The sequence below is a fragment of the Capra hircus genome, chromosome 7 (assembly GCF_001704415.2).
Source record: "Capra hircus breed San Clemente chromosome 7, ASM170441v1, whole genome shotgun sequence".
In the NCBI taxonomy this organism is placed as follows: domain Eukaryota; kingdom Metazoa; phylum Chordata; class Mammalia; order Artiodactyla; family Bovidae; genus Capra; species Capra hircus.
Window position 1 is genome coordinate 93590453 of NC_030814.1, and position 22212 is coordinate 93612664.

The 22212-nt window shown below is 54.0% G+C and overlaps 1 protein-coding gene across 1 annotated transcript in view; it reads left to right on the forward strand.

Moving 5' to 3' along the window:
• Positions 1-22212, forward strand: part of FBN3 (fibrillin 3) — a 68390-nt gene that overhangs the window by 8755 nt on the left and 37423 nt on the right. The window contains exons 9-34 of the mRNA XM_018051001.1: positions 20-172; positions 282-467; positions 977-1120; positions 1191-1310; positions 1446-1571; positions 5458-5580; positions 5718-5993; positions 6295-6348; positions 8103-8228; positions 8321-8446; positions 9722-9841; positions 9960-10097; positions 10207-10257; positions 10519-10644; positions 12592-12816; positions 12999-13124; positions 13861-13989; positions 15004-15129; positions 16598-16723; positions 17116-17238; positions 17409-17534; positions 18530-18655; positions 20228-20350; positions 20542-20664; positions 21353-21478; positions 21600-21722. Of these exons, the coding sequence (XP_017906490.1) occupies positions 20-172; positions 282-467; positions 977-1120; positions 1191-1310; positions 1446-1571; positions 5458-5580; positions 5718-5993; positions 6295-6348; positions 8103-8228; positions 8321-8446; positions 9722-9841; positions 9960-10097; positions 10207-10257; positions 10519-10644; positions 12592-12816; positions 12999-13124; positions 13861-13989; positions 15004-15129; positions 16598-16723; positions 17116-17238; positions 17409-17534; positions 18530-18655; positions 20228-20350; positions 20542-20664; positions 21353-21478; positions 21600-21722 (3471 nt within the window). The remainder of the gene's footprint in view (positions 1-19; positions 173-281; positions 468-976; positions 1121-1190; positions 1311-1445; positions 1572-5457; positions 5581-5717; positions 5994-6294; positions 6349-8102; positions 8229-8320; positions 8447-9721; positions 9842-9959; positions 10098-10206; positions 10258-10518; positions 10645-12591; positions 12817-12998; positions 13125-13860; positions 13990-15003; positions 15130-16597; positions 16724-17115; positions 17239-17408; positions 17535-18529; positions 18656-20227; positions 20351-20541; positions 20665-21352; positions 21479-21599; positions 21723-22212) is intronic.

Genomic DNA, 22212 nt, shown 5'->3' on the forward strand with positions numbered 1-22212 from the left:
ACCCCACCCCCTGCTGCAGACCACCGCGCTGGCACTTGCTTCTCGGTGCTGATTGCAGACCGCTGTACTGGAGACCTCTCGGGCCACTACACCCACAGGCAGTGCTGCTGTGACAAGGGCAGGTGCTGGGCGGCTGGCCCAGCCCCTGAGCGGTGTCCTCCACGGGGCTCTGGTGAGTGGCTGGGGGTGCCTCCCACCTTCTTCCACCCCAGAGCTCAGCCTGCAGGTTGGGGACCCGAGGGTACAACCGAGGCTTAACTTCCAACCCCACTCCCTTGCAGATGAGTTCCAGCGACTGTGTGCCCCGGGGCTGCCACTCCTGCCTTCCTATCCGGGCCCCTTCCCCAGCCTCCCCGGCTTCGGATCCACTGGTGGTGTGGGTCCTGGCCCAGGGCTGGCACGGCACAGCCCCCACGGCTCCAGTGGTCGTCGGGTTCCCAGCCTGGGCCTTGGAGATGCCAGCATTGGTGAGGACTTGGGAGGAGGGGTCCAAGACCCCTCCAGTGGAAAAGAGGATCCAGGCCTCAGGGTCTGGACTGGGCTTTGGAGTGGGGGTCGTGGCCTGGGCAGTGGGGATGGGAGTACTAACAGTGGTCTGGGGGTGGGGGCAGATTGGAGATCCCAGCCTCCAAGGCCAAGTTTGAGCTTTGGGTGAGGGTCTAGGGCTGGAATTGGAGAAGGAAATGGCAACCCACTCCAGTATTCTCGCCTGGAGAATCCCTTGGACAGAGGAACCTGGCGGGCTACAGTCCAGGGGGTTGCACAGGGTCAGAGACGACTGAAATGACTTGGCACGCACACTAGGGCTGGACTGGGGGTCCGGGGTCTCAGGCAAGTGGAGGGTCTGAATTTAGGGCAGGGCGCTGGGCTATAGTGGGAGAGCCTGGCCATGAGGGCTCTGAGTGTGTGTCTGAACCCAGAGGCGAGGCCCCGCCCTCAGTCAGGCACCCGCCCCCTCCGTTGGCCCCACCCGCAGGCACCGCCACACTGAACCAGGCCATCGACATCTGCCGACACTTCACCAACCTGTGTCTCAACGGCCGCTGCCTGCCCACCCCTTCCAGCTACCGCTGCGAGTGTAACGTGGGCTACGCGCAGGACGTCCGGGGGGAGTGCATTGGTGAGCGGTGGCTGGGCTGGGGGTGGGGGCGCGCCCTGCCAGCCTCGGGCTCAGAGTCCTCCGCCCGCAGATGTGGATGAATGTGCCAGCAGCCCCTGCCACCACGGAGACTGCACCAACACCCCTGGCTCCTACCGCTGTCTGTGTCATGAGGGCTTTCAGGCGATGCTCACCAAGCAGGCGTGCCTGGGTATGGCCGTCCCTTGGAAGTGGGGGTGCCGGGGGCCTGGCTGGTGGAGCCTGCACCTCTGGCCCGAATTGGAGTCTGGGGGTGCCTGGGAGGACGCCTGCTGACCACCCGCCTGCCTTGCCCCCCACCCTCCAGACATAGATGAATGCATCGCCAGCAGTGGCCTCTGCCATCACGGCCGATGTGTCAACACGGCGGGCAGCTTCCAGTGTGTCTGCAATGCGGGCTTTGAGCTCAGCACTGACGGCAAGAACTGTGTGGGTGAGTTGAGGGTGGGCGGGTGGGGAGGGGGCTTCTGGGCCTCAGTAGCTGCCTTGTAGTGCCTCCTTACCTCTTTTTAAAAAAGAAAAATATTTATAAATTTATTTGGCTGCCCCAGGTCTTAGTTGTGGCATGCAGGATCTTTAGCTGTGGCATTCGAACTCTTAGCTGAGGCATGTGGGATCAGTTCTCTGACCAGGGATCGAACCCAGGACCCCTGCATTGGGAGCTTGGAGTCTTAGCCGTTGGGACCACCGAGGGAGTCCCTACCTTACTTCTTGCATCTGGCCACACCTGCTCCGTCACTCCATCCTTTCTTTGGGTGGGCCCTCTGCTCCCCTTCCTGAGCCCAGCCAGCCCGTCGGAGAGCCTTCTTGTGGTCTGTCCACTCTCTACCTGTCCTTCATTCTCCCCTTCCTGGGAGTCTCTGGGATAAGACTGTGCTGTCTGCTTCTGCCCCCGACACAGCCCCTCATCTGCCTCCAAGAGAGGTGGGTCAGGACCATGGAGAGCTCCTTGGTCTCAGATTCCCTGTGGGGGTGCCCATAGCTTGTGGGGGCCACTAGGGACCCCCTTTGTCCTCTTCTGTCACCCTGTCTGAGACCTGCCTTATTATTCCCTCACTGGGAAGGATATTTTTCCTTTCTGTATTCATTCTTTTTTTAAATTTTTTTATTGAAGGATAATTGCTTTACAGAATCGTGCTATTTTTTTGCAGTGTTTACTTTTTATTATTAGATAGATTTAGAAAGTTGACTATCAAATTAGCTGTTTTCTTAACATTAATGTGAAGTACAGTAATTTATTTCCATGCACAAATCATTATTTTTATTTACATTGTTTTTTATTAGTTTGATATCACCTACAGAAATTAATTTTTGTTTATTTATTTGTTTTTAACGAGTCTTCATCGCTGTGCTGAATCTCCATCGCTGGGCACAGGCTTTCTCTAGCTGCAGTGAGCAGGGGCTGCTCTAGCTGCTCTGCACGCGCTTCTCATTTCAGTGGCTTCTCCTGTGCTCTCTCTGGGGAGCACAGGCCCTGGGGTGCACAGGCTTCTGTAGTTGCAGCGCATCGGCTCACTAGTCGTGGCTCCCAGGTTCTAGGGCACAGCTCAGCAGTTGTGGGGCACGGGCTTAGTTGTTCCACGGCATGGGGGATCTTCCTGGACCAGGGATTGAACCTGTGTCTCCTGCGTTGGCAGGCAGATTCTTCACCACTGAGCCACCAGGGAAACCCTGTCCTGAAATTAATTTTGATTAATTCTAATGATTAATTCATTGTTTCACATTTTACCATCAGGTCTTTAATGTTGCCTTCAGATCTCTGCATAGTCTGTAACCAGTAAGAGTTGATGAAGTCATTAGTTTGTTTTTTTTTCCTCTTGGTACATATAAACTTTTAAATTAATTTTTTAAATTAAAGTATAGGTGACTTACAGTGTTGTGTTCGTTTCAGATGTACAGCACAGTTTCAGATTCTTTTTCTTTATAGGTTATAAAATACTGAGCATAGTTGCTTGTGTATTCATTCATTTTTAAAAACCCTTTTAGCATCCTTATAGCTGTATAATTCTCATACCATAAAAGTCGCCTTTTATTTTATTTTTATTGTTTTTAAAGTAGCCTTTTAAAGTGTACATTTCAGTGGCTTTTAGTACAAGCATGACCACAGTCTAAGTTTAGAACCTCTTCATCACCTCCTCTGCATTAGCAGTCATTCCAGAATTATCTATCCTCCTTCCTCGCGCCCCCGCCCACCCCTCAGCAGGAGGCTAGTCTACTTTCTGTCCCCATGGATTTGCCTGTTCTGGGCATTCTGTATACATGGAATCACACACTCTGTGGCCTTTTGTGACTGGCTTCTTTCACTGATGCATCACATTTTCAGGATCCGTCCATGTGGTAGCACGTGTCAGAATGTCATTCCTTTTTATTGTCAAATGCCATTCCATTGTATGAGCAGACAACATTTCATTTCTACCGGCATCACTTGGTGGCCGTTCGGCTTGTTTCCACTTTTGCTGTTAAGGATAATGCCGCTGTGGAAGCTCACCCACACATTTAGGTGTGGACCTTTTACGTATTCTTTATGTTTTTTCCCTCCCTATCTCCATTCCTCCCTCCCTTTCTTCCTTCTTGCTTCAGTCCTCTTTTATTTAACACTGTACTTGGTAAACAAATCATATCTGCACTGCACCGACTGCCTTCTTTTAAATTAAACTATTTTTTTAAGAGGGGTTTTTGGAAAAAATATTTATTTGGCTGCATCAGGTCTAAGCTGTGTTGCATGGGATTTTCCTTGTAGCATGGGGGATCTTTCGATGCTACAGACAGGCTCTTGGCTCTGGTGCTTGGGCTTCTCTCTAGTTGTGGGATGTGGGCTCCAGAGCACGCAGACTCAGTAGTTGTGGCACTCCAGCTTGGTTGCCCCACCGCAAGTGGGATCCGAGTTCCCTGATCGGGGTCTAACCAGAGTCCCTGGCATTGGAAGGTGGATTCTTAACCACTGGACCACCAGGGAAGTCCCTAGACTATTTTCTTGTTAGCTGATGGCTTTTGCCCTTTCCTTTTTAAATGCAGGTGCGATTCACACAAGATAAATTTAATCATTTAAAAGTGAAAATCTCAGTAATTCCCAATGTTGTGCAACCACCTTTCTTTCTTTTTTTTCGCAGGAAGATAAACATAGCATTTTTAAAGGTTTTCAAAAATAACATTTATTTCTTAAAAGTTACCACTTGCATAATAGGAAACCAAAAAACACAAGCAAAAAACTAAAGTCTTCCATTAACACAAGCAGTTCACTGTTTGATGTGTCCTTCTAGGTCTCATTTGTGTATTTACACAACTAAGCATCTATTTTATGTAATAAAGATCATACAGTTATATATTAATAACAAATATCATGATGTGTGAAACAGCATTTTTAAATGAACAATTTGCTGGCATTTAGGATATTTCCAGTGTCATGTAACCACCATCTCATTTATGCAATTCTTTTTTGCATTTTTAAGAATTATGGCACAATTACACAGCATTAAATTGACCATTTAAACTCTTTTTTTCCATTATAGTTTATTGTAAAATATTGAATATGTTCCCCATGCTATACAGTAGGACCTTGTTTATCTATTTTATGTATAGTAGTTTGTATCTTACCCTTTTTAAGGGAACAGTTCGGTGGCATTTTTGTGCATTCGTAATTTCGTGCAACCACTACCTAATTTTTTCAATGTGTTTTTGCATTTTTTTATCGTGGCGAAATACACATAACTTTTTTATTCTTTTGGATGCTCTAGGTTTTCATTGCTGCTCACAGGCTTCCTCTAGCTGTGGCGCATGAGCTTCTCATTGCAGAGCAGAGGCTGTAGGCAGTCGGGCTTTAGTAGTTATGGCACATGTGCTTGGTTGCCCCTTGGCACGTGGGATCTTCCTGGACCAGGGATAGAACCTGAGTCCCCTGCATTGGCGGGCGGATTCTTTACCACTGACCCACCAGGGAAGTCCCTACATAACACGTTCATCATCTTAACCATTTTTAAATGAACAGTTTGGAGGCATTTAGTGAGATGTTGTGCAGTTACCACCTGACTTATTTAAAGGACTTTGAACAACTATTCATGGAGCACCTATGTGTGCCAGGATGGAAGATGCAGATATGAGCTAGTGGTCCCAGTTGGCCTCAGGGGAGTTCACACTCCTGCAACCTAATACCCATGCCAAACTAGTCTCTGACAGCCACGTCTCATCCTATCAGGCTCCCACAGCCCTGGGAGCAGTCCCTGGAAACATGAGGGCCGGGCTGGTTTACCTGGCAGGACTGGCCCAACGAAAGGGTGGGTGCCAGGACCCTGCTGGGACCCAGCCTCTCCTGGTGTCCTCAGACCACAACGAGTGTGCAACCACCACCATGTGTGCCAACGGAGTGTGCCTGAATGAGGACGGTAGCTTCACGTGTCTCTGCAACCCCGGCTTCCTGCTGGCACCTGGTGGCCGCCACTGTGTGGGTGAGAAACTGCAGGCTGGACCATAAGGGACCCCATGGGGATGGGGAAGAAGAGGAGAAGGGAGGTGGCAAGGGCGGGTGGGGTGTGGGGATGGGGTGGCTGGGACCCATCGCAGTGCCCCCCCACGACCCCTGCAGACATCGATGAGTGCCAGACGCCGGGCATCTGCATGAATGGTCACTGCACCAACACCGAGGGCTCCTTCCACTGCCGCTGCCTCGGGGGGCTCGCGGTGGGCGCTGATGGTCGAGTGTGCGTGGACACCCACGTGCGCAGCACGTGCTATGGGACCCTCGACCAGGGCTCCTGTGCCCGCCCCTTCCCTGGTGCTGTCACCAAATCTGAGTGCTGCTGTGCAAGCCCGGCCCATGGGTTTGGGGAGCCCTGCCAGCCATGTCCCCCCAAGAACTCTGGTGAGCGCCTCAGCTGCCCCGCCCCCATGCACTTTCCATGGCCCCGCTTTTTTTTAGTCCTTGCTTGTGGCTTATAACTGCTGGGGGAAGGAGGGGACAGTGGTGGTGGGGGGCTTGGCTCCCATGGGGTGGGGTGGATGTCTCTCCCCCAAGAAGAGACAGAAGGAAAACTGTTCTTCCCACTGGAGCAGGCATCTTAGTCCTAGACCCTTGCCCAGCCCCAAGGGGCCACGTCTTGAGCATGGCTTGGCTTCAGCAATGGCCAATGACCACCCTTCTCTCCCTATTCCTGGTACCGCAGCTGAGTTCCAGGCCCTATGCAGCAGTGGTCTTGGAATCACCACAGATGGCAGAGGTGAGCGGGGTGGGGCTGGGACTGAGGGGCAGGGATGTGGTTGGGAACCTGGTCAGGTTACTGGCTTCCACAAAGTATCACAGGCTGGGGGGTCATTCTCCCATAGCTCTGGAGGCTAAACATCCCAGATCAGTGTGAGTAGAGGGGCCTCTTCAGAGGCTGTGTGGAAGAGTCTGTCTCACACCTCTCTCAGCTTCTGGCACTTAGCTGTTAATCCTTGCCTGGTCGAAGCATCTCCCTGATCTCTGCCTTCATCCTTTTTTTTTTTTTAATTTACAATGTTTCTGGTGTACAGCAAAGTGATTCAGGCACTATATATATATGATACATATATACTTTTCAGTATATATATATATTTTAGTATATATATACATACAGTTTTCAGATTTTTTTTCCCCTTATAGGTTATTATACAATACTGAGTTTAATTCTCGTGCTATACAGTAGGCCCTGGTCTGTTTTCTGTTTTATATAGGGTAATGTGTATATGTTAGGGACTTCTTCCCAGGTGGCTCAGTGGTAAGGAATCAGTGCAGGAGTCATAGGAGATGAGGGTTGGATCCCTGCGTTGGGAAGGTCCCCTGGAGCAGGGCATGGCAACCCACTCCAGTATTCTTGCCTGGAGAATCCCATGGACAGGGGAGCCTGGAGGGCTACAGTCCATGGGGTCGCAGAGTCAGACACGACTGAAGTTACTGAGCATACATGTAGGCACGTATATATGTTAATCCCAAACTCCTCTGCCTTGCTTTCGACACAGGGTTCGCCCTGTGTGTCTATGCCCAGACCTCCACTTTTATAAGTATACAATCATATTAGAATGGACTGTATGTCCATCTCCAAGTAAAGTCACGTGCTGAAGTGATCCTGGGGATGAGGACACCATCCTTTCCTGTTACAGCCTTCCTGCCTGAGCAACAAATAAAAGGATTTAGGATACAGCCAGGTTTCCCATCCAGCACTGGGCCATGGGGGCAGGACAGATGTCCAGGGCCCCTCCCTCAGTTAAAGGGACAGATTCTGGAGCCAAATGCCTGGGTTTAAATCCCAGCCAGCATTCTTTTTTTTTTTTTTTTTTCATTTTTGACATATGGGGCTGCCTATTCCCTCCCACCTTGGGCTGTGCCATGAGGCTTAGGGAATCTCAGTTCTCCGACCAGGAATTGAAGCCACGCCATGGCAGTGAAAGTACTGATGCCTAACCGCTAGACCACCAGGGAACTCTCCAGGCCCTACTGTTTACTGATTGAATACTGATCCAGTTACTCCCCATCTCTGCGCCTCCTTTTCTGTAAAGTGGATATACTAGTAGGTCCCATCTCAGGGATGTTGTGAGGAGCAATGAGTTAAAATACTGGGCACAAAACAGTAACCATCTTATAACATTAGTGATTATGATTGCGCTTTAAAAGAAATTATGTTGCTGATGTAATAATGTCTGTTCCATGAGTTCCACACTGGGGACAGTTTTGCCACCTCTCAGGTGCCATTTGGCAATGTCTGGACAAATATTAGGGAGGGCGCTCTTGGCATCTCATGGGTAGACGCTGGAAATGTTGCTTACATTGCACGGGTTCCCCCCTCCCCCTGCACAAAGCAAAGAATGATCTGGCTCCAAGTATCCACGGTGTTGAGAAACCCTGGTTTCCAGGGAAAGGAGGCAGGGTCTAGGCTGGAGCTCTGTCCCTGGAGGACCTGGCTTCTGGAGCCACCAGGGAGCCAGGGCAGCTGCTGATGCCGTCTTCCTGCTGCAGACATCAACGAATGTGCCCTCGACCCTGACGTCTGTGCCAACGGCATGTGTGAGAACCTGCGGGGCAGCTACCGCTGCATCTGCAACCTGGGCTACGAGGCAGCCGCAGATGGCAGAGAGTGCACTGGTGAGCGTGCCGGGCGAGTGGACGGGCGGAGGGGGTGCCGCCCCCACTGCACACCCCTCACCCCACTCTCTGGCCCCATCCTCGCCTTGCAGATGTGGATGAGTGCGCCCTCAACAGCCTCCTGTGTGACAACGGGCGGTGCAGGAACAGCCCGGGCAGCTATAGCTGCTCCTGCCCCCAGGGCTTCAGCTTCCGGCCAGACACGGAGACCTGCGAAGGTACAGGGTCCTGGAGGGCACACAGACACGTGCACACACACAAGTGCTTATGCACACTGCACGCTATGGGTACACACATGCTGCCAGATGCATGTATACCTGCACTTACCCACACAGACATGCTCAAAGCCATACATGTATTCATAGTCTCAGTTACCCTCTTAGGTACACACTCACAGTACCTGCATTCACACTTATCCTCACTGATTCGAAGAGCTGCCTCATTGGAAAATACCCTGATGCTGGGAAAGATTGAGGGCCTGAAGAGGAGGGGCAACACAGGATGAGATGATTGGATGGCATCACTAACTCCGTGGACATGAGTCTGAGCAAACTCCAGGAGATGGTGAAGGGCAGGGAAGCCTGGCGTGCTGCAGTCCATGGGGCCACAAGGAGTCAGACACGACTAAGTGACTGAACAATTCTCGCTCTTTACACATATGCTAATAAGCAGAGTTACACCCTCAAAGGCACACCCTTATGCAGACACTCTGACATTCACACACTTGATTATCACTTGATTACACACACCAGTACTCACACAGACTCACACACCCATATTCACACTCATAGAGTCATAGTCCCACACATCATACACTGTCATGTGCACACTGTCAAAGACACGTGTGTGTCCACATTTTTACCCTTTTGCACACTTAGGCTCACAGCTACACACACTAATATGTGCAGATACTACATACCCACACAGTTGTGCATTCACACACTTATATATACTCACACACAGGAATATGTGCCCACCCGCCCTCACACACTTTGTTGCAACGACCTTGTCCATTACAGACCCCTGGGCACTCACAGATACCTGCAAGAGCACGCGCGCGCGCGCGCACACACACACACACACACACACACACACACACAAACACACATAGTTAAGCACAAGCCTCCGGCGGACTGCCCCCTCCCCCACCACAACCAGGTCTCCTCCCCCTCTGGGTTTTCCTCCTGCCTCTCACTCTCGGCCTCTCTTGTGCCATGACTGACCCTTGCAGGGCCACCGTTCCCCACCTTGCCTGTCCCTGTACACTTTCACCCGTGCGGGCTCCCAGGATCCTGCGTGTCGGCGTGCACGCGCAGGTGCACTGCACAATTTAATGCAAACACACGCCCCTCTGAGCCCGCCCAGTCTGTTCCCTCGCCTTCGGACAGCATGCGCCCCCTGCTGTTGGACTTTGGCAGCGGCAGAGGGGAGGGGCCTCCGGTCGCGTGCAGCTCAGGGATCTGACCCGGGCCGGTGGCGGGTTGTCTTTGTAGACATCGACGAGTGCCTGTCCAGCCCGTGTGTGAATGGCGTGTGCCGCAACCTGGCTGGCTCCTACTCCTGCGAGTGCGCCCCCGGCAGCCGCCTGGGACCTTCTGGCACCATGTGCCTAGGTGAGAGGCCCCACGGAGCAGCGGGGACCCCGACGCCCGCCCGGGGGAAGTCTGGGTCTCTGCGGGTTAGTGTGCAGGTGTGGGCCTGCCAAATAACACAGCCAGCCCCTTCCCGCAGACAGCACCAAAGGCACCTGCTGGCTGAAGGTCCAGGAGGGCCGCTGCGAGGCGAACCTGCACGGAGCCACCCTGCGCTCCGAGTGCTGCGCCACGCTCGGCGCTGCCTGGGGGAGCCCCTGCGAACGCTGTGACATGGGTACTGCCCTGGGGGCGGCTCTGGGGGCTCCCTGGCCATTGAGAGAACCGTGGAGGGGACAGGTCCCCTGGATCTGGGTGGAGAGAATGACTCCTCTCCCCAATCACAGACCCCGCCTGTGCCCAAGGCTTCGCCCGCGTGAAGGGGCTCAGCTGCGAAGGTAACTCCCCACCCTGTGCACTTCACCGCCACTCCCCCCCCCCCCACCTCCAGGAGCAGGCAAGTGTCATGGTGGCTGCCTAAGGCCCTCTCTGAAGTCATTGGAGATCTCCCTCCTTGGTACCCGGGTCTTCCCCACAATCCCCCAGCCCAGGAGGCTGGCACTGCCTTTCCCACCTCCCCAAGAACCACGTGGTGTCCTGAGCTCCTAGGGAGCCAGCTCCCTGGGAGCTCTCGCTTCTCCTTGCTTGCTGCTCCGTAGATGTGAATGAGTGTGAGGTCTTCCCTGGCGTCTGTCCCAATGGGCGCTGCATCAACACCGCAGGCTCCTTCCGCTGCGAGTGTCCAGAGGGCCTGATCCTGGACACCTCCGGCCGGCTGTGCATAGGTGAGTGTGGGCCTGCAGGGTCTTGTGCAGGGCCGCCTGCCCTTCCTGCACTGCCTCCACTCCCAACAGCTGGAGGCCCTTCCTAGGGACAGGTGGGGTCTTGGGTGTCCTCTTGGACTCTGCCCACCCCCTTGCTAATGTGTCTCCAAAGACATTTGTTTTTTTGGAGGGGTTGGATCCCCTTAATCAACTGCCCTTCTAATGAAGCTCACTGCAAATGGTACAATCTCGTGGAATGTTACCTACCACTTTGGTATATACTTTCTTGCTACCAAACAAGGTTTATAGGACATGGATTTGAGCACGAGGCACCTGCCTCTATCGTGAGTGGTGATTCATGCCTGCAGCCCTTCCTCAACATCCAGGGCTCAAACCCTCACCCTGAATGGCCTGCCCTCAGGCTCAAAGGCTCTGAAATATTTTCCCCCTCAAGGAGGGCTTCTTGCTTTACACCATCAACATCTTGAACAGGACATTTCTTGGCCAAAAACATCCACCAGCCAGCAGGTAGGGCTCTGAATTCTATCAGTTTTTCCTCCCATAGTAACATTAACCCATTAGTGGCCTCCTTGGTGGCACCATGGAGCCTGGTCAACAGAAGGCAGATGGGCCCTGATGATGCTTTTCAACTTCGATTTCCTTCTAAACTGAGCTTCAGGTGTGCATTAGGTTTTCTTGCTGATCCCAGAGTGTGAGCAAGGAAAGAAAGTAGCCGAGTAAAGAAAAAATAAAAATGTTGCTGAATTCACAGCCAGGTGAAATGCTGTCTGAGCAGCCCTGGACCCAGGAACTTAAGACAGATCCCTATGTGTCATGGCAGTTCTGTTTATCTTTATTTTTTCTAAAGAGTCTGTAACAGGGTCTCATTCTCAAATGGATCCACTTAAACGTATGTTCCTTTTGCAAGGAGTGAAAAATTGTCCTAGTCTAGGGGTCAGCCAGTTGTTTCTGCAAAGGGCCAGAGAGTAAACATTTTCAGCTTTAGGAGCCTTAGAATCTGTTGCAGCTACTCAGCTCTACCGTGTAGGACAGAAATAAATGAATGTGACTGTATGTCAATAAAACTATTTACAAAAACAGCAGGCAGCTGACACCCTGGGCCGTAGTTAACCAGCCCCAGTCTTAGACCATCGTGTCTGGTATTGAGGAAGCCTTATCCATTGCCAGATTATTCTGGGGGGGGGGGGTTAAAAATTAAACACACACACTCTGGAGCCAGGTGGCTTGGTTTGAATCTATCTCTACCTCTTACTGTGTGGCCTCAAGCCAGCTACCTAACCCGTCTCTGCCTCGGTTTTCTTGCTTGTAAAACAAGCATGATGATAGCCGTTTTCCTCTTGGTGTTATTTTAAAGACTAAATGGGTCGATGAGCTTAGAACAGTGCCCAGCACATAGCAAGCACCTAGCAGTGCAACTTATTATTAAAATGTAACTTTGGGGGACTGCCCTGGTGGTCTAGTGGTTAAGACTTTGCCTTCCAGTCCAGGGGGTACAGGTTCCTTTCCTGGTCCAGGAGCTAAGACCCCACATGCCTCTCAGCCAAAAAGCCAAAATATGGAACCGAAGCAATATTGTAACAAATTCAATAAAGACCTAAAAATGGTCCACATCAAAAAAAAAATCTTTACAAAATTTTTGTTTTTAAAAAATGTAACTGTTGGGTTATACCCTTATTCCAGTGTAACTGTTGGGAATTCCCTGTGGTCCAGTGGTTAAGACTCAGCTGTTTTAACTGCCAATGCCCTGGGTTTGATCCCTGGTCAGGGAACTAAGATCCCACAAGCCCCACAGTGTGGCCAAAAAAAAAAAAAAAAGTCACTTGGAGGACATGGACTGTCAGCTGAGGAATTCAGTCTCCCCACTGGGGAGGGCGTTTCGGACGACACTGCCTGTCCTGGCAGCCAGAGTGTGGCAGAGGTGGGACCGGTGACCACCCCTCCTTGCAGACATGCGCCTGGAGCTTTGTTTCCTGCGTTGGGAGGAGGACGAGTGTGGGGCTGCCCTGCTGGGCAAGTACCGGATGGACGTCTGCTGCTGTACCATAGGGGCCGCATGGGGCACCGCGTGCGAGGCGTGCCCTGAGCCCGAGTCCCTGGCTTTCACCAGCCTGTGTCCCCGGGGGCTGGGCTTTGCCAGCCGGGACTTCCTGTCAGGTCGTCCCTTCTATAAAGGTGCGTTTGGGCTTGGGGAGCCTGGATGGAGGATGGGAAGAGGGCAGAGCATGGGCAGAGGCCTGGAGGTGGGAAGCAGGTTTAGGAGAGACCAAATATCTGTGATCAGAGGGGTGAACACTCAGGAGGCAGGGGACTCAGGGACATGGAATAGTGTGCCGTTTTGTACTCCTGCGCTGCAGATGTGAACGAGTGCAAAGCCTTCTCTGGGCTGTGTGCCCATGGCACTTGCCGCAACACCGTGGGCAGCTTCCGTTGCTCCTGTGCGGGGGGCTTCGCCCTGGATGCCCAGGAGAGGAACTGCACAGGTACGTACCTGCCTCTGCCTCCTTGGCAGGTGCCTGCAGGGACAGGGGGCCACAAACTAGAGGCGCCTAAAAGGCAAGAACTGGCCTTTTTCTGCCTGCCTGTCTGCTGTGTGACCCAGGGCAGCTCAATACCCTATTTGGGCCTCCAGGATCCCGGCTATAAAAAGAGGGGCTGGCAAAAGATGGCAGTAGTGGTAAAGAACCCTCCTGCTAATGTAGGAGGTAAGAGACACAGGTTCGATCCCTGAGTCAGGAAGATCCCCTGGAGAAGGGCATGGCAACCTACTCCATTATTCTCATCTGGAGAATCCCATGGACAGAGGAGTCTGGCGGGCTGCAGTCCATAGCATTGCAAAGAGTCAGACATGAATGAAACAACTTGGCATGGCAAAGTGACCTCCACCAACTTCCCTGGTAGTCCTTTGGTTAAGACTCCATGCTTCCAATGCAGGGGGCCTGGGTTCAATCCCTGGTCAGGGAACTAGATCCCACATACCTCAACTGAAAGATCCTGCATGCCTCAACTAAGACCCAATGCAGCAAGTAAATAAATTGATTAATTTAAAAGAAAAATGACCTCCAGGGGCCGCCGGGCTGGAAAGAAATTCCCTGCTTTCATTGGGGGTGCAGTCACAGCACCTCCATTTCCCTGGCTCTGTTCAGCGCCTTGGGGCTCCCCTGCCGCCCTGGGTGTCTGCAGACATGGAGGCCCGGCCCATGTCCACTGTCTCCACAGACATCGACGAGTGCCACATCTCCCCTGACCTCTGTGGCCAGGGCACCTGTGTCAACACCCCGGGCAGCTTTGAGTGTGAGTGTCTCCGTGGCTACGAGAGTGGCTTCATGCTGATGAAGAACTGCATGGGTAGGCAGCCACCCCAGTGCCTGTGGGTCTTGGGGCCGAGCTGAGGAGTGGTGTGGGAGGACACTGCTGTGTTGGATGTGAGTGGAGGGGGCAGGAGTAGAGAGAAGCCATGATCCAGCTGGGACACAGCAGGTGTGGGTGTCATCCCCGAAGACTGCCAGACACTGGGTCTGGCATTCAGAGAACCATGGGGACCAAGATTTGGGTAGCTTCTCCCAGGGTGGGGGTAGCATGAGAAGAGGAGAGGGCCCTGGAGGGAGGAGCTTCTTCCCTTTTCATTTTTCTCATTCATTCAGTGAACGTTTTACATGCATCTACTCGGGGGAACTATGGAGAGCTCGGATACAGGGGGCCATTTCCTTGGAGCTCAGGACCTAATAGGGAGGATAAAATAAATCCCTAGACAAACAGAAAATAAACAGCCACTGTCAGAAGCACTTGAAAGGGCTCTGTGGTGCAGTGTGAGCTGAGAACCCCAGGGATGTATCCCATTCTGTGGGGCCAAGAGAGTGGGAGTAATTGTGAAGGGCTGAACAGTTGTGTGGAGGAAGAACAGTATGCGCAAAGGCCCTGGGGTGGACGTGAGGGAGGGAAGGAGCTGCTGTGGGGAGGCGGGAAGGTGAAGGGGGAAACAGTGTGTGCAGAGGCCCTGAGGTTGACATGAGAGATGGGAGGAAGCCCCTGAGGCTGGAGTGGGAGGAGGGTGGTTAGAGGAGTGGTGAGGCCCCTGGTTCCATGTACTGATGCCCGCTGGGGCTGGGCCTTGCCTTCCCCCTGTCACTTCTGGGGTGGGGAGGGCGTTCCTCAGGGCCTCCTTTAGCTCCAGGAATGTCAGCCTGTGTTCCTGAAAACTCTGAGAATTCCAGCTTCCCTCCCATTCTGACTCCCCTCGGTCATCCACACCCCAGGGCGACAGGGTTGGGGGATGGGGGCAACAGGGGGGAGCTTCCGTGAGCCCCATCACACCAACCTGGGTCAGCATCTCACACCTCCTCTCTCTCTCCACATGCCCAGATGTGGATGAGTGTGCCCAGGACCCGCTGCTGTGCCGGGGAGGCACCTGTACCAACACAGATGGGAGTTATGAGTGCCAGTGTCCCCCTGGACATGCGCTGGCGGCTGAGGGCACTGCCTGCGAAGGTGAGCGTGGCTCGCAAGAGGGAGAGGATACGAGTATGTGTGTTTGTGCATCTCCCTGAGTACACACTTGTGTATTTGTGTGCACGAGTGGTCGCATGCATCGGGTATTGGGAGAACGCATTTGTGTGTGTTTTTGTGTGAAAACAAAATCGAATGTGTGAGTGTGGGTCACTGTGCACCCATGTGAAGTGTCACTTGTGTGGTTGTGAGATGGAAGGAGTGTGTATTTGTGTGTCTGAGTGAGCATACAGGTGTGTTTCTGGGAATGCGTCTGTCCAAGAGTGAGTGTGTATTGGTGTTTGTGTGAGTCTGTGAGTGTGTAAGTGTCTACACAAGGATGATTGTTCTTATGTAAGGCGATGGAAGTGGTTATCTGTGTGTCTACATAAGCTTGTGAGAGAGTGTGTGTCTAAGTGTGGGCATGTGTTTGCACACAGGTGGGTGTGTTTGTGGAGGGGGCTGTGTGCATGTAGGTGCATCTGTTGAGCATGTGTTTGTATGTGTGTACACAGGGGTTGGGGCTTCCCCAGTGGCTCAGCGATTAAGAATCTGCCTGCACTACAGGAGACATAGGAGATGCAGGTTTGATCCCTGGGTCATGAAGATCCCCTGGAGGAGGGCATTGCAACCCACTCCAGTATTCTTGCCTGGAGAATCCCATGGACAGAGGAGCCTGGCGGGCTACAGTCCACGGGGTCACAAAGAGTTGGACACGACTGAAGCGACTTAGCACGCATACACACAAGAGTTGTTTGTGAGTCTGCCTGAATGGATGAGAAAACGTGACGCAAGGGCATATCCAATGCAATGCGAGGTGTGCGGATGTGTTTATGAGTGGGCGTGAGGTGTGATTGTGAGTCTGAGTGTGCATGTGGCTGTGCAGATGTGTGTCTACTGAGGGTGATTGTGTTGACATGCGAATAAGTGTGAGGGTGTGCTGCTGTGTGAACTGTGTGCATGTGGCTGTGTGGATCAGGTTGTGGGTCTGTCTCCTGAGGGTGAGTGTGTATCAGGGGTGTGTTTTGGGTGTCTTGTGAGTGTGCACCTGGGTGGATGTGTGGATCAGGGTGAGGTGCCCTTTTGTACTGGGCTTCCCCAGTGGCTCAGCGGTAGAATCCACCTGCAGTGCAGGAGACGTAAGAGACACAGGTTCGATCTCTGGGGCAGGAAGATCCCCTGGAGGAGGGCATGGCAACCCACTCCAGTGAATCCCGTGGACAGAGGAGCCTGGAGGGCTGCAGCTCATGGGGTGAAAAAGTCGAATATGACTGAAACGTCTTCAAGCACGTGTTTGTACCAGGGCGAGATGTAGACTCACACCCATGGGGGTGGGGGCATAGATGCAAGAGTGAGTGCATCACTGTGCATGCACGTGTCCCTGTGCGGAAGGCGGCTGGGCACAGGCCCGTCCTTTGCTGGGGCCCCTCCACCACCTGCTGCCCTTGCCAGCCGTCTGTTTCCCCCGTAGACGTGGACGAGTGCTCCCTGAGGGACGGCCTGTGTCCGCACGGCCAGTGTGTCAACGTCATCGGTGCCTTCCAGTGCTCCTGCCCTGCCGGCTTCCAGAGCACGCCTGACCGCCAAGGCTGCGTGGGTGAGGCGCGACCCCAGCCCCAGCCTCGGCCCCCGCCGCCACTGCAGTCTCTCCTAGCCTCAGTCCGAGCCCCTGCCTCTACCCTTGACCACCCCCGCCCCGACAGTCAGCCCCCTGCTTGAAGTGCCTCCGCCAGGCCCTCACCTCGCCCAGCCTCCCACTTCCACCTTGCCCCGCCTCCCATGACGTCCTACCTCTTACCACACCCTCGCTCTGCCCCCGCTCCCGCCTGGCCACGCCCCTGCCACGCCCCCAGCTCGCCCCACCTCACCCTGCGTCCTGCCACGCCCTCACCTTGCCCCGCCTCCTGCCTTGCCACGCCTCCGTCACGCCCCCCACCTCACCTTGCGCTTCCTCTGGCGGTGCCCCCTGCCTCTTCCTGCCTCCTGCAGATGTGGACGAATGCCGCACCAGGAACGGTGGTTGCCACGTCCACTGTGTTAACACCAAGGGCAGCTACCAGTGCGGCTGCGGACCTGGCTACTCTCTGATGCCCGATGGGAGGGCGTGTGAAGGTGGGTGGGTGCAGCCCCCTCCCTCCGGCCTGGGATGTGGGAACCCACCTGGCCCGGCCCAAGTGAAGCCAGCCACACCCTAGCCAGGCCACTGGCCCCGCAGAAGTGTCCCTCGGGTTCCCCCTCTGTCCCTTCCCACCTGCAGCCCGACCCCTACCCTGGTCCCCCAGATGTGGACGAATGTGAGCAGAATCCGGACATCTGTGACGGGGGCCAGTGCACCAACATGCCAGGGGGTCACCACTGCCTCTGCTATGACGGCTTTGTGGCCACGTTGGACATGAGGATGTGTGTAGGTGAGGAGTTGGGACTACGTACAGGTGGAGGAGGCAGCTTCACTTCACCCACCAGGCCTTCCACAAGGGGCAGGTGGGCAACGCAGACGCTAGTCCCATTCCCGGAACATGTGGGCAGGGGAGATACGGGTTCGTTCTTGGTGGTCTGCTCCTGGCACTTGCACCCAAGGCCCTGCACTGAGACCTGTGGGATCTTGTTCACAGCAGCAGAGACCACCCCCCCAAACCTTGTTCTTTTGAATACACTTATTAAACACCCACTGTGTACCCAGCGCTGTATACAGCCAGGTGTGTGCCCGGCTTTGGGAGTCACCTTGTAAGATCATCATAGACCGAGGGGTTTATTGCAGAGGAAGGTGTGTGAGACAGAAGGATGCTGTGTTCTCTGAGCCCTGCTTCAGGACCTTGTCTCTGTCGTCTCTCCCAGGGTCACTGTCTTCGGGTGGGGGCTGGTTGGCACAGGCCCTGGGGAGCAGATGTGAACTGGTGACTCCATCAGGGCAGAGCTGGGGCCAGAGTACGAGGATGCAAAAAATGGAGCCCTCCCAGGGAGATGTGTCCAGCTCAGAGCAGCTTAAGCATTCCAGATCACAGGAATCTTAGGAAACACTGAACAAAAGGAGCTTGGGACCAAGATAAGTAGGAAATGCTGCCTCCTCCATCCCCTCTTGCAGATCCACATTGTCAATAAAGGCTCTGGAAAGGCCTTCAGGCCTTAGCTTTAGCTTAGCATCCTCTTAAGGTATTGGTGTAAAATCTCTGGGGGAATGTATGTCCGATGTGTTCCATGGAATATGAACTGTAGAATGTTGACTGAATTCTCGCAGCAGCCCAAGGGTGGAATGGGGGAGCTATGACCAGTAGTGGAATCAGGGCAGCTCCCTATCCTTGAAGATGGGCAAAAAGAACCTGGATGCAGGGGACCCATGTGGCAGGGCACGCAGGCATGCTGCTGTACCACACCCTCACCTGTTGCTTCTCCTGTCACCCCACAGACGTGGACGAGTGTGACCTGAACCCCCACATCTGCCTCCATGGGGTCTGCGAGAACACCAGGGGCTCCTTTTTCTGCCACTGCCAGCTGGGTTACATCGTCAGGAAGGGGGCCATGGGCTGCTCCGGTGAGCTGGTGGTCCGTGGAGCAGACGCAGGGGGGCGCCCCCGAGGGACCAGCTCAGGGTCCGTGGGGTCCGCCCCATCCCTTGGGGCAGAGCAAGGCCAGACCTCATTCTTACACATTTCCACTGGTGGGCCCTCGCGCTGAAGCAAAAGTAGGATCCGATCACATCCCCGTGGGGCTCCCTTGACGGCTGTGCGGGGGGAACTCTGGATCCCTTAGCAGTTCCCAAGGTGTGCAAGCCTGATGGTTTTAAGTGTCACAGCGATGAACATTCAAACATGTCAGTCGTTCAGGACCACGGAGCTGGTGCCTCAGAACCACAGATGTCTCCTCTCTATAGAACAGTTCTGGAGGGCAGAGTCTGAGATCGTGGTGTCAGAAGGCTTGGTTCCTTCTCAGGGGCCCAGAGGGAGAACTAGCCCTTTCCTCTCTCCTCACCTCTGGTGGTGCCCACGATGCTTGAACGCATCACTCCAGTCTCCATGTCTGTCATCAGGGGGCTTTCCTCTCTCTGCGTCCAAATTTCCCTCTTCTTGATCACCGGCCATTGCATTTAGGACCCCCTGTAATCCAGGAGGACCTCATTTTAATTTGGTTACATTTACAAAGACTTGGTTTCCAAAAAAAGGCCACATTCAGAGGTTCTTAGAGTCAGGATTGAAACATGCTTTCTTGGCGGGGAGAACATAATTCTATTTGCCATCATTATGTCGTTATTTCAATGCATACTAGAAGCAAACATTAGAAAACAGAGCATCCAAACCATGATTTCTTAGAGATCGTTGTTATACGTTTTTCTTCTAAAGTACATTCATGTAAGTAAAAATGGGAAACAGTGTAAAGAAACTTTTAGTGAGGACTTCCCCGGTGGTCTAGTGGCTAAGACCATGTCCTTGCTCCCAGTGCAGGGGACCCAGATTCGATCCCTGGTCAGGGCACTAGATCCCACATGCTGCAACTAAGAGTTCGCATGCCACAACTAAGACCTGGTGCAGCCAAATAAAATTCTCACAAAGGAAAAACTTTTAGGGAACGGTAGCTCACTTAGGTGGCTGATGAACATTGCAGGGATGATAAGGCTGATGCAAAATTGGCTGAGGGTTAGACACTCTGGTTTAGAAGGAAATCTTGCTTTAGAGGGAGAGTGTGTTCATTAAGACAGTGACTTTTTTTTTGGCTGTGCCATGTTAGTTCCCCAACCAGAGATTGAACCCAAGCCCTTTAGTGAAAGCCGGGAATCCTAACCAAGGACAGTTCCTCTTATTGTCTACCCTGAGTCTCTCATGCTGCCATTTCAGACCATTTCTGGGGCATGCTGGGAGTCATGCCCTGTTGGGTTTGGGGGTTTTTCCTTTTGGGCTCTGGGTAAGGGTGGAAGCTCCTGCAATGGTGAGGGGGCATTTCTGGGCCCAGTCCGACTCTAGGGAAGGTCTTTCCTTCTGCTCCTGCCCTGAGTCTCCCCACTCCATACCTAAAGCCCTGTTTCTACTAGGCCCAGGCCTCTGGGGGGTCCTCTGTCCTCCATCCCATCTCCTGGTCCTGCCCTCCTATGCCTGGGTCCCTCTTCTCTCAGATGTAGATGAATGTCAGCTTGGGGGACACGGCTGTGACAGTCATGCCTCCTGCCTCAACACCCCTGGGAGTTTCAGCTGCAGCTGCCAGCCAGGCTGGGTTGGGGATGGCTTCGAATGCCGTGGTAAGTGGGGGCCAGAGGTCCAGACAGAGAAGCAGAGGTGGGTGGGCTGAGTGGGCAGGCTACAGCCTGGCAGAGGTGGCTGGGCTCAGGCATGTCCATGGGGGAGGGTCAGGGTTGGGATTTGGAGGGTCTGCCTCCCCACAGCCCCCCAACGCACACACCTGGGGGACCCTGGGTTCCGTCTCCTGCAGACCTGGATGAATGCGCCTCCAAGGAGCATGGGTGCAGCCCGAGAGCTGACTGCCTCAACGCCCCTGGCTCCTACCGCTGTGCCTGCCGCCTGGGCTTCTCTGGGGATGGCTTCTCCTGTGAAGGTGAGGTCAGGGCGTGGGATGGGAGGGCTGGAGGGGTCCAGAAAGGATGGCCAAGGGGGCTGGATTCCACGGTGCCCACGACTCACACTGATCCACTCACTGCTCTGTGGATGCCAGAAAGGATGTACCTTCAGCGCTTGGGGACAGAGGCCAGGCCCTGAGTCCCTTGTAAGTGAAAGTGAAGTCGCTCAGTCGTGTCCAGCTCTTTGCCACCCCATGGACTGTAGCCTACCAGGCTCCTCTGTCCATGAGATTTTCCAGGCAAGAATACTGGAGTGGGTTGCCATTTCCTTCTCCAGGAGATCTTCCGAACCCAGGGATTGAACCTGGGTCTCCCACATTGTAGGCAGACACTTTACCATCTGAGCCACCAGGGAAGTCCCTGAGTCCCTTAGGGGCGGTCTTCTTTGGACTCCGAATGCGTGGAGTTTTCTGGGTGTGGAGACAGGAATACTTACTTCCTGTTGGCCCTCCGCCCCCAGACTGTGAGCGACCATTTGCCCTGTCCTCTCCCTGGCTCTGACTCAGTCACCTGCCCGTTGAGTCGGGGTCTGAGTCCCCCCGGGCTACTTGCCAGCTCCCTGGAACTCCGGGTGACAGTGAAGGGCTCGAGTGATCAGGGCCGCCTGTCCCCACCATGTGGGTCCTCCCCTGCTGACCACCCGCCCCCTCCTCTGGGTCCCCTTAGACAGGGACGAGTGTGCAGAGGATGTAGCCCTTTGCGAGAACGGGCAGTGCCTCAATGTCCCCGGCGGGTACCGCTGCGAGTGCGAGATGGGCTTCAGCCCCACCGAGGACCAGCATGCCTGCCAGGGTGAGGTCTGGGGCCGCCGGGGTGCGGGCAGAGCAGGGGGTCCCTGGAGTCGCTGGCGCTGGGGGCAGCAGAAGCGGGATGCTGGCCGGGCTGTGCTCACCTGGGCTCTGCTCCTCCTCAGACGTGGATGAGTGTGTGCTCGGGAACGTCTGTGTGTTCGGGAGCTGTGAGAACCTGCCGGGGATGTTCCGCTGTATCTGCGATGAGGGCTATGAGCTGGACCGTGGTGGTGGCAACTGCACAGGTGTGGGGTCCGCGGGGCTCGGGGTGGCAGGCTTGTTCCATTGATTCCCACAGATCTCTTCTCACATGTTCTCTACAGAGTGGAGGGAGTCTTTGTCTGACCTCACCTCCAGTAGTGTCCCTCCCCATTAGCCTTCATCATCATCATCATTTATCATCCCCCAAGTAAATGCAGTGAATCAGGGAGACGTCCCCGGCAGTCCAGCGGTTAAGATTCTGTGTTTCCACTGCAGGGGGCACAAGTTCGATCCCTGGTTGGGGAACTAAGATCTCGCTTCCTGCATGCCAAGCAGCCAAAAGAAAAAAAAGGACGCTGTAAATCAATGAAGTCGAGCTCCCTCCACTCCAACCATCAGAATGGTCTCCCACCTGTCTATCCCAAATGGGGGTCAGCAGACTTTTTCAGTGAAGGGCCAGCCAGTAAATATTTTCCATTTTTGGCCATACAGTCTCGGCCCTGTAGCTTAGAAACAGACATAGGTGATAAGTGA